The sequence below is a fragment of the Exophiala aquamarina genome (genome assembly GCF_000709125.1).
Source record: "Exophiala aquamarina CBS 119918 chromosome Unknown aczIA-supercont1.2, whole genome shotgun sequence".
In the NCBI taxonomy this organism is placed as follows: Eukaryota; Fungi; Ascomycota; class Eurotiomycetes; order Chaetothyriales; family Herpotrichiellaceae; genus Exophiala; species Exophiala aquamarina.
Genome location: NW_013550586.1, coordinates 255,413 through 271,600, shown reverse-complemented (window position 1 = coordinate 271,600; position 16,188 = coordinate 255,413). Strand labels below are relative to the sequence as shown.

Sequence of the window (16,188 nt, the reverse complement as noted above, 5' to 3'; positions counted from 1 at the left end):
ACGAATATGATAAAGCTCGAAAGCACAACAATGTCGAAAACTACCCATCATCCTAATTAGATTGAAAGTCCCGTGGATTTAACAATGTTCATTGAGCCGACGAAGCCATATTCCTATTCCTCTCCTTTCGGCCTGCGCAATAACATCAACGGCGCACCAGCCTGCACAACATCATTCGGCTTTACCAGCAGCTTCTCAACCGTGGCACCTTCCATATCCTGCTCGGTCTTCACTGGGATTTCCAACTTCATTGCTTCCAGAATAGAAACAATCTGTTCGACTTTGACTGGATCGCCTTCCTTGACCTCGACCTTCCACACGTTGGCATTGAGGGGCGCTTCGATCGCAATGATACCCGGGTCATGCAGAAGTTCTTCCACTGTATCCATACTGATCTTCCCGGCCTCTTTCTCTTTGCTCCATTTGTCCAAAAGCTCCTTCTCAAGCCTGTCCATCTCAGCTTGCGCTTCTCGTTGCTTTGCGCGGATCTTCTCGACCTCATCCTTTGTGTCTCGGAGAAGCTGGTTATGCTCTTTCATATCGAATTCCGTGTCTTCATATTCATATTTGTACCTGCCGCTTCGGAAAGTGGCCATCATGGACTCGTACTCGTCCTCGCTGACCTCGTAGAAGGTGATTTGGTCGAAGTCTTCGAACAACCAGGGCTTTTCCGAGCTGTACCCGTTTTTAAATCCTAGAATGTCTGCCCCGGGAATCGAAAGCCCTGTGTTCATGTACCCACCGGGTGATTCGACGTTGTATAGCGCCATACACGATCCTCCCCATCCTACTTGGCCCTCGGGAGTATGTACCCGCGATGGATTCATCTTGGGGCACTGAATTCGCTGACGAGGATCAATTGGCAGGGCAATCGGCAGCGCTACAAAGAAGCCCACTGCAACCACCATCAGCGAGGATTTGGTAAAAATATCTCGAAGCTTTAACATTTGGTAGTCAGCACAAAATCAGAAGAGGTATATTCTGCCACACATACCTGTTGCGGAGTGAAAGCATTGTTCTTAGCAACAAACTCCAGAGGATCCGGAAGGTAGGTTGCATACGGCCTCTGAGTCTCGATATACCTCTGTAAGCTCTCCTTCTGCCTCTTGCTCTCGAAAGTGATGGGAAGCCTGTACTTCCTACTGGGAAATTTGGCCTCGCTAAGGTCACCCAGCTCGTTTTCAAGTTTTAAGAGATAATCTAGGATTCTTTGGCGGCTGACTTTCAGGGAATCGTAGTAAAGCATCAGGGAATTCCCACATGCCATGCCAGTGTGTAGTGCGCCATTTTCAAAGGAGATGTCACCGGTGCCTTCTTTGAGCTTCCGGTACAACGCCACAGCACGGCATCGGTAGTTGAGATTAAATGCACCATAGCCGTAATCGATCAAGATGAAATCGTCGCCGCCTTGTCGATAAGACACCAGAGGTTGGTTGCCTTCTTCTTTAATTTGGTGAATGACAGCGACTTCCCAACCTTGACTCTTGACTGAGGGAGGTAGTCCTTGGTATTTCAACGGGAATGCATCACTAAAGTTAGCCTTGCCGTTGCAACAGTCATGAATCAAGCCAAGGAACTCCTCGACTTCATTCCTTTTCGCAATTGCATCTTGATACGATACCCTATTGAACCGCAACTTGTTGCCGGCCTTCATCTGACCCAGCCTCCAATAGTCTGCCTTGACAATAGTGGTCGCCGAGACAAATCCACCAAAGTCAGGAGCATCGATGGGAAACAAGCACGGATCGTCGCCGGTCCAGTTCACTGTGCCGACTGGATACCCGTATTCGATGACATTACTAGGGTGAGCACCGCCTTCGTCGCCATCTGAACGTGCCCACTTAGGCTTCGGACCGATGAGACGAATACCACCTCGGGCCGCGTTATGAGATATCTTCCATGTCGTCTTGTAGAACTCCTCGATGGAATCCTTTTCGATATAGCCCTCGTCGTAGGGTCCGGGCATGGCGAAGAGGTCCCATTCCTCGGGGTAAGACGGAATCAAATGGTCTGGTATTTTCAGTTCCCCTGTGACCCTAGGGACATCTTTTCTAATCGCGAGAAGGTCTCCTGCAGCAAGTGCTCTGCCCTGATAGCCTCCCACGGCGGTCATGGGAGCAGTAGATTTGGATCCAAACCAAGTAGCAATACTCGGAAGCCCCCCGTATATTGCCAGATACGATCTGCATCCCCCTCCCGTTGTCTTCCCGATCGTGAGCCGCTGACCTGCCTCTATTTTGAGACGAGTCCACATTGACATAGGCTTTCCATCAATCTTTACTTCCATAGGTGCTCCACAGATGGCGATGATTGCAGGACCGAGAAATCTGAGGTCTGGACCGCTTAGTGTGATTTCAATCCCTTCCTTTCCAGGCGCATTGCCCACGAGTGCGTTAGCAATTCTGAATGCCAGCGGATCCATCGGACCAGAATGAGAGAATCCCCTTCCTATTGTTGGCCGACCTGGCCAGTCTTCGATCAAAGTGTATGCTCCCCCTTGCAAAACGTCTATGGCGTTGGGCTCATATTTGAACCCGTCAAGGAACTTGGTCAAAGTTTTGCCTGATTTGAACGTATCGTCCTCAAGGATGGCTTTAAGGAAGTCCATATTGGTTGGTGGTCCAAATATTCTTGACTCGGCGAGCAGCTCCCACATACGTTCGAGAGCCTTGTCTCGCGTGTCTGCGTGAACCATAACCTTAGCAAGAAGTGGATCATAGAATGAAGTCACCTTAGTTCCAGTATGAATCCAGCCGTCAATTCTCGAACCAGCGACCTCCTTCCACGAGACATGTTGCAAAGTGCCAGGTGAGGGAGCATAGTCCTTTGCAGGGTTTTCTGCATAGACTCGTGCTTCAATGGCAGCCCCTTTCGGACTCTTGGGTTGTAGAGACTTCAGATATTCGCCCTGCATTCCGCCTTTGCCTAGTAGCTGGGCATCCGCCTGCTTCAGCATGAGCTCCACGAGGTCAACACCATAGCATAATTCAGTTATTCCGTGCTCTACTTGAAGACGAGTGTTCATTTCCAGAAAGAAAAACTTGCCCGTCTCGTCATCAACGAGATACTCAATCGTACCGGCGGAGCCATAGTTTATCGACTCTGCTAATCTCACTGCGGCTGAGCCAAGCTTCTCTCGAAGTTCTGGATGCTTTATCACAAAAGGACTCGGACACTCCTCAATCACCTTTTGGTGACGACGTTGAATTGAGCATTCTCGCTCTCCAAAATGGATCGCCTGACCTTGCCCGTTTCCGAAGACTTGAACCTCAATGTGATGTGATGATGGATAGAACTTTTCAATGAAAAGACCCGAATTCTTGAAGAGCGTTTCTCCACGGGACTGTACTGTCTTGAATGACTGGCGGACTCCATCTTCATCTTTACAGGTGAGTAAGCCCATTCCACCACCACCTGCTGTTGCTTTGAGCATCACCTAGGCATTTTTAGTACCTCACTGGACAGAAAGACACGCTTACGAACAGGAAACCCTAGCTTCTGTGCTTCTTCAACGGCTTCATCCTCTGAACCCACCAAACCCTTCGTTCCAGGAACAATCGGTACATCTGCCTTGGCGGCTAGGTCGCGTGCTGTATGTTTGATCCCAAAATCATCAATACACTTGGGACTGGGTCCAACGAAGACCATGCCAGCGTCCGCCACTTGCCTGGCAAACTCGGTATTTTCGGAGAGAAATCCATAGCCGGGAATGACAGCATCTGCTCCTTTCGACTTGGCTATCTCAACAATGTGCTCGCCGTCGATGTACCCCTTGGCATCAGACCCGGACAAAAGGACAGCTGCATCGGCAGCACCAACGTGAGCTGAGGCAGCATCTGCTGGCGTGTAGATGGATATGGTCTTGATACCAAGGCTGCGAGCAGTCCTACATATACGCACCGCGATCTCTCCTCGGTTTGCAACCAAGAGAGTTTTCAATTTCTCCATAGTGCTGTGGAAGTGTACGGCTTTCCAACAGCATGGACGTGTGATCTGGGAAGGGAGCTTTCACCTTCTTGGTTTCAGGCGGATTTTACACCACCGCTACATTAGGATTGGCATTGGCTTATCACCTCGCAGTGACGTTCACATCATTGGCGCCTCTTACCTTCTCCTCCCTTGGATAGACTTGTGATTGGATTCAAGGATTAAGTTTCCCCAAGACCGTTGAGGGGAGATGGAGCACCTCGGATCCCTCTCCACATCGTTCTTCTCCGTCAAAGGTGCGTGACGTATTAGAGAGCTGTGTGGCCTGATATTGATTCCATTTGGCCGATATCTGATGGCTTGAACGGAGAGGAACATTGTTATCCCCATATGTTGATACTGTTGCAAAAGGCGTCGAGGTTGTGGTGAAACAGAAACATTAAGTTACTGCGAGATCAACTTCGACTCCTAACTGACGTCATGTCACCCCCACCAATCAAGCACAAAGCCTTGCTCAATGTCGATTTAGGAGAAGCTGTAAGGGGCCCACTCGATTGATGGCCATGGAAGAAACTAACATTTCCACGTAGTATGGAAACTATGTGTGTGGACCAGATCTTGAGCTGTTGCCATTGATCGATCACGCAAATATTGCATGTGGTTTCCATGCAGGCGATCCCTTGATCATGCAGGAGACCGTCAGAAACTGCAAAAAGCACAATATCAAAGTGGGTGCTCATCCTGGACTTCCCGATATTCAAGGTTAGAAGTATGGCTACAACTTCAACATTCAAAGCTAACGAGAGCTAGGATTTGGTCGGCGTGAGATCAAAATGTCCCCGGAAGAATTGACTGCAATGACTATTTATCAAGTCGGAGCCTTGAAAGGATTTCTTGACGCTGAGGGCGTCCCCTTACACCACGTAAAGCCCCACGGTGTACTGTATGGCATGATGTGTCGAGACTATGAGATCGCGAAGGCGGTAATGCAGGGGATTCCCAAGGGTATTCCGGTGTTTGGCCTGGCTGGCACGAACATGGAGAAAGCCGCGAATGATTTGGGCATGACTTTCTGGGCTGAGCTTTACGGCGATGTAAAGTACAGTAATGACGGTATGCTGGTGATCGACCGCAAGAAGAAACCTTGGAAGACGGAGGACGTGAGGAACCATGTCAGCCAACAGCTCAATACTCAGTCTGTAACAGCAACGGACGGCAGTGTTGTGCAACTTCCTGTCAAGGAGTACCCCATCTCTATCTGCTGCCACTCTGATTCACCGGGTTGCCTGGAGATCATCAAGACTACGAAGGAAGTGATTGATAGATTCAACAAAGAGCATGCAAGGTGATCGAAGATAGAGGCCACCAAGCCAGTGATCTGATTCCAATCTATGACCCTCAGTTGCTGAAGACCGCCAAATGAAAAAAGTGATCGAGATAACTCTAAGGTCTAGACCAACCAACCAACCCCCTTTATAGTTTAGCATTTGCACTCGAGAGTTCTTTCTTCGACATCTCACGCAGAACCCGCTTTAGAATCTTCCCACTTGGGTTCTTCGGAATCGCATCCATGAACACCACGCCTCCTTCTAACCTCTTATACTTCGCTAATCTCTCTGCAACATAGTTCTTCACGGAGTCCTCCGTCAGTGCGGCTCCCTCAGGCGAAGGCCGCCGCACAACGTAAGCTCGTGGATATTCCGAGTCGTCAACTGATTTCTGCACGCCAATCACGCCCGCATCGACAATGTGTGGGTGCGAGAGAAGCACTGCTTCGATCTCCGGAGGGGCGACTTGGAATGCTCGGACTTTGATTAATTCCTATCGAGTTTTAGTCAGTATCAGAATGAAGGCGGAACTGCGCACTTAAACAAAGTTGAGATCAAGGAAAAACTTACTTTCTTCCGATCTACAATGTACCATACCTTCGTCTTCTCGTCACAATACGCAATGTCTCCAGTTTTGAAGAATCCCTCGTTATCAAACGATGATGCATTGGCTGAAGGGTTCTCAAAGTAGCCCTTAATCACCGTGGGCCCGCGAATACATAATTCACCCTGTTTGTTATATGCGGTGATGTTATTGCCGTCATCGTCGATCAATTTGGCCTCAAGCCCTGGAATGAGCCGACCACAACCTCCCGTCGTATCGTTTTCGGGATAAACATACATGGTCGCAACACAACTTAGCTCAGTCATGCCCCAGACTTGAGTGAAAGGTACACCTTCGCTGAGGACGGCCGTAAGGCGTGCTTGGGTACCTTTATCCAAGGGGGCGGCGCCGCATAGGGCCACCTTGACACTCTTCATTGAGTATTTCTGTATCAGTGGACTCATGACTATCGCAACGACCATGGGTGGAACCACGATGCAGTCGGTGATTTGGAATTGTTCGATCGCCTTAAGGAATGATTCGAGTTCGAAACGTCGCATCACCAAACCAATGTGACCTGCACGGAGGTGCGTGAAGTGGACTGAGGGAACTGCTGCTGCATGAAACATCGGCAGAGGCAATATGCGTCGGACTTCGTATGGTTTGGGAAACGATTCGTAGACCAGGGTATGCTGAGCGATCAGGTTGTAGTGGCTGAGTTCGGCGGCTTTGGGAAGACCAGTTGTCCCAGAACTGAAGAGTCTGCAGGCTACCGTGTTCTTGCACTGTGATTCAGAATCGAAACGAACCCAGTCGGCCTCACCGTGCCCCAGAAGCTTCGTCCAGGACTCGAATCCATTCGGAACGGGCTGGTTCTGTACGTCAAAAATCAAAATATTCGAGTGGGGGATACTGCATGTCTTTGCAGCATCGAGAATTTGAGGGAGCATCTCCGGTTCAGTAATAAGGAAATTTGTTCTCGAGGTCTTGATATGGTGTATCAATTCATGTGGCGTATACGAAGGATTCGTCCCGGCAAAAATCCCACCGGCAGCAATAATTCCCAGGACGACCACGGGGTAATAGATCTACAAACGAACGTCAGGATATCTTGGGTTTATAGGGGACTACAGTTTCCCCGGATGAGGCAAAGTCACCCACATCATTAAACGAATGAAGACAGACAGTGTCCCCCTTCTTGACACCTGCCTTTTGAAATCCAGCAGCCAGCTGGCGCACTATCGTCCGCGCTTGGCGATGAGAGATTGAACGGGACGGCTTGGCAGTGTCAGTGTATATCTATGCCATTGTTAGTGGAAGTCTAGGTTGAATTCTTCAGAAATCTGCAACTGACAGCCTTGTCGATGTCATATTTGGGATCGTCGAAGATCCACGATATCAAGTCTTTCGTCGGTATTGGGAGACCTTTCTCCTCTGACGTAATGTACATTGTGGACGCGACCAGCTCTCAAACAAGGCTAATGGGATCGATGGATCAGATGGGAAAGTCCAGATTTCAGTGCCGATACTACTTTACGGAAAACTTCAGAGGTTGCCGAAGGGAACAGCCTCACAATCTCAGAAAAACATAACAGAAGTCATATATACAGTGTAAGTAGGTCATATCCGAGAAACCAAACGCTTGACAGGTGGAGTTGCTGTAATCTTTAAGTAGTCCAAGATCTGGGGCCTCAGTAAACCTTACGTAGGTACGAGGTTTCAGCCTCGGCACCGCCCCGGCCGCTTCCAGGCCCCGCTTTGTATTGTATTTCAACCGGATTCTTGCTGAATATCACTTACTTGGAGTAAACTAGTTCCCTGTGATGCCCCTCGGGCTGTGGGCTGCTACCTACACCGTACATAATATCAGATGCCCTGAGAATCATGTGACTCAACGGGGTGCTTCGTACCTTGTACCCTGTACCGATCAGCTTACTCTCACTATCGACCGCATTTTCCCCGGTCAGCAGAGTCATATCACGGTGAAACCAGGCGTCCATATGTGGCCTCGATCTTGACGCTCAATCGCAAGCGTTCAGCCGCCTGTCTTCAAGCCCATCTCACCAATTAGTCGAGCTAGTGACTGCATCCACATTGTCTCTATCATGTGAGCGGTTCCACCCAGAATCCTATGGGTCGAGACACATCTACAGCTAGATATGAGCTGAAACATTGACAAGGAAAGCAAGATGATTAGCGGCAAGTTCGTGGGAAGGGGTTGCTGTAAGAATAGCGATCGTGTCATGTTTCGGTTATGTAAGTTATTACGATATATAAAGCAATCAAAACACTAGTTTGAAGACCTTCGGCTATGTATCTTAGCTAACTCCGAGGAAGTACGGAGTATCTAAATTGGCATTTATGGGCAGACGGAAAATCCGCGGCGTCAACGGTGCCGAAGGAGAACCCATCACAGAACTCAAACCAATGCTATCTAGGTACGGAGGAACAAGCTGCGAGCACGGAGTACATTTCCTCCACATGCCCTGTCGCCCATGCACAAAGTTCGTTCAGAGGATGCAGCACTAGACAAGGCACCCTAAGACCCCAGACTCACATCTCCGCAATACTTGCCAGGAGCGGCACCGAAGATGCCTTGAGTCCTTGACCGTCGGCCGAAGGTGGCATCATCACACTCGAGTACTCCATCAGGGTCCCTAACGTTGCCTGTTGATGTGCGGAAAAGAATTTGCGACAGACGAACAGGAGTTTAAAAGAGCCCTGGCAAATTGAGCGAGTACTGGCGAGGTATCATGATTTGAATGATCTATAGAGCATGCAAGACAATTATCTGCGGATGCAGAAGGTTCCTAATCTGCTTAAACTAGGTGTACATACTAATTACCTCTTTCCATATTTTCTCACGTCCATTGGATCCACCAATGCCATGATCTTCCTCCTATTGCTTTGATCAGACTGGTTGGCTGTTTCCGTCCATCTCCCTAGGGTCCCACGCATTGATGAATATGTACCGAATCACACCCTGAAATAGCATCAATTCGATCAACCTTGGCTCCTGGTGTCGACAATGATTTGTCCCTCATCACCTAATTCTTTCTCAATCTTTGTACCGAGTTCATCGCATAGATCCCTGAACTTCTTCTGCAACCACTGATGATCTTCATCGCCCGGGCTCAGCAAGTTTGCAGAAAATCTTTCGATCCTGTTTGGGAATACTTCCAACTTCTGAACCATAAGCCTCTCACCTCGTTCAGCCACCTCGTTGTTGGGGGCGACCGTGACTCTCCACGCAGCGCTGAGATCGTTTCGCCAACTCTTATCGACCGCATAGTCATCCACAAAATCTCCACATCCATACAAGATTAATTTTCCTTTGTATATTTCTATCCCTTGGATGTGATGGCTGCTGTGGCCATGAATGATATCGATGTCGCACTCATCAACCAGCCAATGCGCCAGTTCCACAATTTCCTTGGATGGTCGCCATCGATAATTTGGGCCCCAATGAATTGAGATGATTTTCAGCTTCGACCTCTGCTTCGAATCGTTCTGACTTCTCTGGTTGGATTGTTCGGACAATATCTGGCTTTTCAATTTTTCCCTCCCGTGCCTCGTGTATTCGATGAAATTGAAGGTTGTAATCTCCTTCCATTCACTGGGGTGGTCTGAGAAGCTCCAGCAGTCAATGTTCCATGGCGTCGTGGCTAGCTGCGTTCCACCAAGTTGCAGGGATGCCGGCCTTTCTGCTTCCTCCTGTGTCCTCCCTGCTCCCGCAAACCCAACGCCAGCGTCACTCAACGTTTTCACAGTCTCGGCCAATCCTTCCACTTCCCAGTCAAGGGTATGGTTGTTTGCCAAGCTGACGTATCCTCTTCTTTCGCCGTCCCCCATTCCTATGTTCATCAGGCATTTGACATTTTCGGGATGACTTCGATAGTTGAAAACTTTGTGTTCCCATTTCCGCTCACTCGTTGTCAACGCTGTTTCAAGATTGGCTATCACCATGTCAGCACCTCTGAGTAAGTTGAGGCTATTGCCCCAAGGTGAATGATAGCCATAAGATTTCAATTCCGGGTACTTGGGAAGAATCGAATGATCGACAAGCTGTGTGACAGATTCTGGGTCTGATGCTGGCGCCTCCCGTGCAATACTGGTAGGCAAAAGAGCATCGATGAGACGACCTATCATGAAATCTCCCAGGAGGACAAGAGTATGAGCATTTGCAGTTCCCGTCCATTCAGACGACATAGTCATGGCTCGGCGACGAGAAGAGGGTGCTAGATGAGCAATGGCAGTTGAACAGTCGAAGGTCAGGATGATTCGCGGGCAGAGACCTAGAAGCATTTGGTATGTCCTACCTCGTTTTAGATCACGGCGACTTGGTATGCGAAAGGCCAATTGGTTGCGAAGAGAAATCTTGCTTAGCTGGTCCCTGGTGACGAGTGGACCGAGTTGAGCTAGCACTTGTGTGATGAATGTTGATTCAAGAGAGGAGACGGCGAGGAGGCAGGGCTGACCCAAGACATCCTTTGTCAATCCCTAGGTACCATGATCGTTGCTACAATGTCGTACCCACTTAAGAGTCAGGCTATGAGGGTGACAGTCTCAGGTTGGAGGCTTTAATCTGTTCTTTCATCGACAAAACAGACCAAACCCTTCAGGATGAAACAACCATGAACGGAATTCGATGATGTTAGCAATCTAGACATCTTGCTGGCTTCGGCACCTTGTACGGAGATGCGGGGCTAAGTTCGTCCAATTCGATGTCCCTCGGCCTTTTCGAGGCGGGGACAGTCTCGCTGATGGGGTTTGATTGTTTGTATCGGTCCTCTGACCGACCCCTGAGAGAAGAGGCCAAGCCACCAAGCCAGATATGGCAGTTCGGCGCCGATACTGTCTTATCTTCCTCGATAGTAATTGATTGTTGTTTGACACTTCTGTCCTTGTCTTTCGGTCTATCTCCCACTCCGTATGCTCTCGCAGAACTTATCCGCTGATGGAAAATAAATCACATTCACATGTTCAGACTATGAAAGTCAAAGAGCGGGCGCCCTCATGTATGACTGCGAACGCATTTCTACCGGTCTGAGGATATGACAAGTATTGCCAATGATGAAGAGAAAGTCAAGAAGCCAAGAGCCTGCGTTCTTGCCATCAGAAAAAAGTAAGGTGCGATGCAGGCCAAGTTGGCTTGCCCTGCACGCGCTGTATCAAACGCGGGAGAAACAACTCATGCGAGCTCGTCCCATGGACAATTTCAGCAGCTCGGTAAGTCCCAATCCCCAATTCCTACCTCATTGAACTCGGTCTAACCCAAATGTCGAAGAAGGAGGCACAAATTAAAAGAGGGCTACCATCTACAAGAACATGTTTGGTCTCTCGAGAACCCTGCCGCTGTTCCTAGGCCTCCAAAAATGCAGCGAGCAGTCCAGGGCGCTCCTGCCAATGAAGTGTTCAACCCTATCGCACATGAGCCAGTGTCAAAGTCTCCCTATGGCCTTCAGTCTCGTCAACGTCCCCCTCTTTCTTGTCCAATTTCAATAGATTCGTTAGACACCGAGGATCCTCCGAATCCCGTACTACCTGAGCCCACAGCAGATGCGATATTAGAAGAGGATATACCTCTGGAAACATGCCGCAAAATAGCCAATTGCAGCGATGATATTTTCTCACCTAATCAAGAAGCTCATTCAGCTAAGGGACGTGAAGTCCTGGAGTACCATGACGGCGTTAATTCTACCACCATCCTTGGAGAGCTTTTCGGGCAGCGGTCGAGTGGAAGATTTGTTCGACTATTGCTGGATGAGTCTGGCTATCGTGCCGGAGACTAAATACGGCCTACTACAGGAGAGACCATCCAATTTCTAGAAAGGAGTGGAGCGTTTGTGCTTCCGCCACCGGCAACTTGGTATGTCTCATTCGCGGTTCAGAGTATAGACTACTAATTAACTCAACTTGAAGCGAGAAGCTCCTACGGGCTCTACTTCGAGCGGGTCTATCCGTATACCCCAGTTCTGGACAGTGTCAGTTTCGTGCGTCGCTATACCGCGGGAACATACTCCACCTTCATTTGTCAGTGCACCCTGACGAGTGTTGCGCCTTACATGTCATCATCACTCCTTGCGGAAAGCGGGTATCCTGATAGATACACTGCTCAGAGGTCTTTCTTCGCAAAAGCTCAATTACTGTACGACTTGGGAGGTGAGCAGTCGCAACTGGTTCTTCTGCAAGGATCATTGATTTTGACTTCATCATATTTTTCGTTCGGGTTGGACAAGGATTGTAGGTACTGGCTCAACAACGCAGTACGTTTAGCCACTCAACTCGGACTGCATCGAAAACAAATGGCGAGACAATTAGATATGGAAACACAGAAGCTATTCACACGCATATTTTGGGTCATGTTCAACAAGGATGTGCTGATGGCTATCTCTGGGCGCAACAATGTTCGCGGACTGAATGATAGACATTGCGATGTTCTCGAATTGGAAGTGGAGGATTGCACGGAAGAGGACGAGGCTCACACCCAAGACTCTGGTGCTGAATACCCCTGTACTCTGTCCCCCGTACAAGTGCTATACCTTATTCACAACACAAAGCTCTCCCATATATGTAGGTGCCCTCGGGAGAATATGGTTGGTTTCGGTTTCTGACAACTTTCTCAAGGTGCAAGATTCATCCACACATTCAGGGTGCCAGATCAAGGTTCACCAATTTCTGTGATTGAAGAACTTAATATCGCAATGCTCGAATGGAAACGACTTTTGCCATTTGAGTTATACCCTGAGAGTGTCGAAACCTGGTCGCATAAGAATGTCTGGATCCTGGTGTTGAGAGCAATGAGCTGTCGGTTCGAGATTCTTCTTTGGAGAGAAGCAAGAAAATTATACGAGACTGCTCAACGCGACAGCAGCTTGTTGCTCCGAGCGTATCAGAAACAACAAAACTCCATCCTAGAATTAGGCACGATTTTCGACCGCATCATACTTCATGATCTAATGCATTTCTGTCCGTTTTCAATGTAAGTGCTGGATTTCCATGACTATCTCGAAACGCAGCTTGACGTATGGTGCCAGGGCCACTTGTGTGCCTCAACGACGGTGGCGATGCAAATTGAAATTGCACTGAACGCTTCCCGTACTGGTCAGATGCCTTGTGCTGATCAATCATTAATACGAAAAGGCCTTGCCTTTCTTCGAGCAGGCTCTAAGTATTGGCACAGCCTCAAATGGACACTGCGCATGTTCGATGTGATTCTTTCAAAATTGGATATGATACCGATTGAAACAAATGGCGTGAATCCAAAACAACTTTTCGCCAATCAATTTCATCTGGGATCCCACGACCGCCTGTATCAGCACTTCAGCAACACTGAAAAGACTGTGCACCGGGCCGCAACGAACCTGGGTGAGCAATCCGATCCTCTGGGTGCTCTCGAGCTGGGCTCAACTTTCAATGGGGGCTCTGATAATGACGAAGGCCCCCTATTTGACTCACTTATGGTGGGCGATGATCCTGAAAAATGGTTGGACGACCTGCTGTTAGAAGACGCCTTTGCCTTGAACAACATATGAGGCACCCATCTCAATTTGCTAGCCCGCCTAGGTAATAGTAGATGCTTGTACAAGCCGACGGCTTGCGCCGTTAGTAATCAGAAGCCAAGTCTTCATCTGCACCGTTAGTAATCCAGCTTCCAGAGATCGCCTACGATGGCTTTTTCCGGGCTCTCTACTTTTGGTATCTTCATGGGTTGTAGCCTGCAGGTTCGAATGAGTTGATCATGTCTTCATAATACAACCGTATTTGCGACAGAAAGACTCCTGAGCGATTCGACCGCAGAAACATTCCTGAGATAATCACGATATGGGCCGGATAGCTAAGACATTGGCAAGAATCAGCTACTGATTGTCCATTATTTCGACGCAGTCTAGATGTTCCCCGCTCTGCCCTGCGTAGGCATAGATAGGGCCGCTAAATATTGGCCCAGCTTTGCTCTTGGGAGAGTGTCAGGCATGATACCGCCATATAGCATGGAAGCAAGCCACCGGTTTTCTTTACCTAAGTTTGAATTACTTTAATCCTTCCCTACGACCGTGGTCTATTAACATGCTTAAAGGCCTATGCGGGCAGAAAGAAGCTTGAAGTAGGATTTCTCTGGTCTGAGCAGATCAATACTGCTGAACATGTCACAAAGTCGCGAAAACCCTCTGCAAATCCCCACTGTTGGGAAAACTGGGGCTCAGGTGCCGGTGTGCATGGAAACGAAGCGGACTGCCTCGAGCTTGAAGGATCCAGAGTTTCCAGCGCAACATGAAGCTAAGCGAACCTGGAGGTCATACATCTGGTCCAGTAGGTCTCTTCCAACATCAGAAATGAAGAATGCTTACATGATCGTTTGTAGCGCTCGATTGTCCAAAAGAAGAGGCTCGCTTCCTCAATAAGCTCGACCTGACACTCTTATCAGCCGCATTCCTAGGGGTTATCTGCCGCTACCTTGATCAAGTCAACATCAACAATGCTTTTAGTATGCGTCATGCCCGCAAGATAAACTCAATGTCTACTAATTTTGACTCTAGACAGTGGTATGAAGGAGGATCTCTCGCTTTATGGAAAGGAGCTCAACTACGCCAACGCGATCTGGAGTGCGGCATATGTGTTCGGGCAGATCCCCTCGAACCTGCTACTTACTCGGGTATGCTTTACCTTTCGAATCGCGTACTTCCTGTTATGTACTAACCCGGAATCAGGTGAACGTTCCACTTTATATAGCATTTCTCGAGCTATCATGGACAGTCTTCACCTTTGCCCATGCTGGTGTTCAAAATGTTCAGCAACTCTACGTTTTCCGCTTCTTGTACGTCTATTGTCCTTCGACAATTTGAAAACTCTAACTTTGTCCTAGCGTCGGAATCTTCGAGGCAGGCCACTATCCAGGTAATATCCTAACAAGCATACATTTTTGGTGCCAAAACCTTCTAACTACAGAATTTATCAGCGGTCATGTACGTGTGCGCAAGTTACTACAAGCCTCATGAGCTGGCGCGACGTGCCACGATAATTGCGATTGCTACAGAGATCGGGCCCCTGTTTTCTGGTTTCCTAATGGCTGCGATATATTCAGGACTTAATGGATCCGGCGGCCTCGCTGGTTGGCGGTGGATGTATATGTATATAAGTCCAAATCCATCAGAGAAACCAAAGCTGATCCTAATAGTATTTGTGGCTGCATCTCTGTCCCTAGTGCTATGTGGACCGCACTTGCCATTCCTCAACTCCCTGCTCGAGCGAAGCCTAATTGGTGGGTCTCTTCGTTCCCTACTATAGCTTGGCTGATATCATCCAGGATCTTCACCGGGAGAGAAATTGAGCTGGCACGCGCAAGAATGCCTACGGAAACACGACCATTCACTGGATTCTATAGGTGGGAAGATGTGAAACGCTGGCATATGACGTGGCATGCTTTTCTTTGTGAGTACATTGATCAAATTCCGGTACTTCCAGCTGCTGATAATTGGGTAGTTCCCTTATTTTATGCGCTCATGATACAGTTCGGGCAATCCGGGGGCTCGAGTAAGTCGCTTCTACTATGAGACGTCCACAAATTTTAACCCTAGCAGTGATCTTCTGGGTTAAGAGCTATAATACTGAAGGACAGCCGCCCGTCTTTTCAGTGGCTGAGATCAATATTATCCCACTCGGCGTAAGTCTTTGGTCTGGCTATGCGATTAAATGAGCTTAATGAATTTGACTAGATTAATATAATAAAAATCTTTGGCACCGCCGTCAACGCGTGGATTTCGGATAGTTTGCCTGGGTCGCTTCGGTGGCCTGGTATGCTGTTTGTTAGTGCGATGGCCATCATCTTTCCAACAGCGCTTGCCGCCACACCTGTTCACCCAACCGATAGGGGACAACGTTGGGTACTCTATTGTGAGTCCTTTTGGTTTGCCAAAAGGATAAGCGTCTAACCTGACCTCCTTATTTGTCTAGACCTTACTGCTCTTACCGGAGTAGCTGCGGGCATAACTTGGACCTGGGTAAACGAGGTGAACAGACTTAATCCCGAGAAGCGAGCATATGTCGGTGCACTGGTAGGAGCTGCCATTTCTCTAATATCACGAGCTAAAAACTGACGACCTCACTCAGATGAATGCCTTTGGCTACATCTTTATTGCCTGGGTTCCTATCTTTACCTTCCCCGCAAATAAACAGCCATACATCGTCGTTGGTAACTACATCACTGCCGGTTTCGGCGTGGCGGCAGCGGCAATTGTTCTCATTATGCGACATTTGCATAATAGGGACTTGGCGAGGCAGAAGCGGGAGGTCGTGCCACCGAACACAGCCGAATATGGTGATTCGGTTGCTTAGGAACTATCGAGGTATAGGGACTGGAGGTTGGTAACGCACCGAGGCGATCCGACAAAA

At 48.7% G+C, this 16,188-nt stretch overlaps 6 protein-coding genes across 6 annotated transcripts; 3 read left to right on the top strand and 3 right to left on the bottom strand.

Moving 5' to 3' along the window:
- Positions 1-113: 113 nt before the first annotated feature.
- On the bottom strand, positions 114-3,948 carry A1O9_01953 (urea carboxylase; the record flags this gene model as incomplete). The annotated part of the gene is made up of 3 exons (XM_013407529.1): positions 114-938; positions 995-3,436; positions 3,484-3,948. 3 exons carry the CDS (start codon positions 3,946-3,948, stop codon positions 114-116), a joined length of 3,732 nt encoding a protein of 1,243 aa, XP_013262983.1.
- A 459-nt stretch (positions 3,949-4,407) lies between these two features.
- A1O9_01952 (lactam utilization protein lamB) lies at positions 4,408-5,276 on the top strand (the record flags this gene model as incomplete). The annotated part of the gene is made up of 3 exons (XM_013407528.1): positions 4,408-4,464; positions 4,518-4,689; positions 4,738-5,276. 3 exons carry the CDS (start codon positions 4,408-4,410, stop codon positions 5,274-5,276), a joined length of 768 nt encoding a protein of 255 aa, XP_013262982.1.
- A 124-nt stretch (positions 5,277-5,400) lies between these two features.
- On the bottom strand, positions 5,401-7,249 carry A1O9_01951 (uncharacterized protein; the record flags this gene model as incomplete). The annotated part of the gene is made up of 4 exons (XM_013407527.1): positions 5,401-5,748; positions 5,826-6,887; positions 6,961-7,098; positions 7,154-7,249. 4 exons carry the CDS (start codon positions 7,247-7,249, stop codon positions 5,401-5,403), a joined length of 1,644 nt encoding a protein of 547 aa, XP_013262981.1.
- Positions 7,250-8,802: 1,553 nt separating this feature from the next.
- A1O9_01950 (uncharacterized protein) lies at positions 8,803-10,008 on the bottom strand (the record flags this gene model as incomplete). The annotated part of the gene is made up of 1 exon (XM_013407526.1): positions 8,803-10,008. One exon carries the CDS (start codon positions 10,006-10,008, stop codon positions 8,803-8,805), a length of 1,206 nt encoding a protein of 401 aa, XP_013262980.1.
- Positions 10,009-11,741: 1,733 nt separating this feature from the next.
- On the top strand, positions 11,742-12,371 carry A1O9_01949 (uncharacterized protein; the record flags this gene model as incomplete). The annotated part of the gene is made up of 1 exon (XM_013407525.1): positions 11,742-12,371. A coding segment is annotated over one exon (630 nt), but the record flags the coding sequence as incomplete, so codon positions are not given.
- A 1,572-nt stretch (positions 12,372-13,943) lies between these two features.
- Positions 13,944-16,131, top strand: A1O9_01948 (uncharacterized protein; the record flags this gene model as incomplete). The annotated part of the gene is made up of 12 exons (XM_013407524.1): positions 13,944-14,109; positions 14,162-14,284; positions 14,337-14,452; positions 14,508-14,614; positions 14,663-14,694; positions 14,756-14,927; positions 14,975-15,070; positions 15,119-15,228; positions 15,378-15,460; positions 15,513-15,690; positions 15,751-15,851; positions 15,907-16,131. 12 exons carry the CDS (start codon positions 13,944-13,946, stop codon positions 16,129-16,131), a joined length of 1,509 nt encoding a protein of 502 aa, XP_013262978.1.
- Positions 16,132-16,188: the final 57 nt, after the last annotated feature.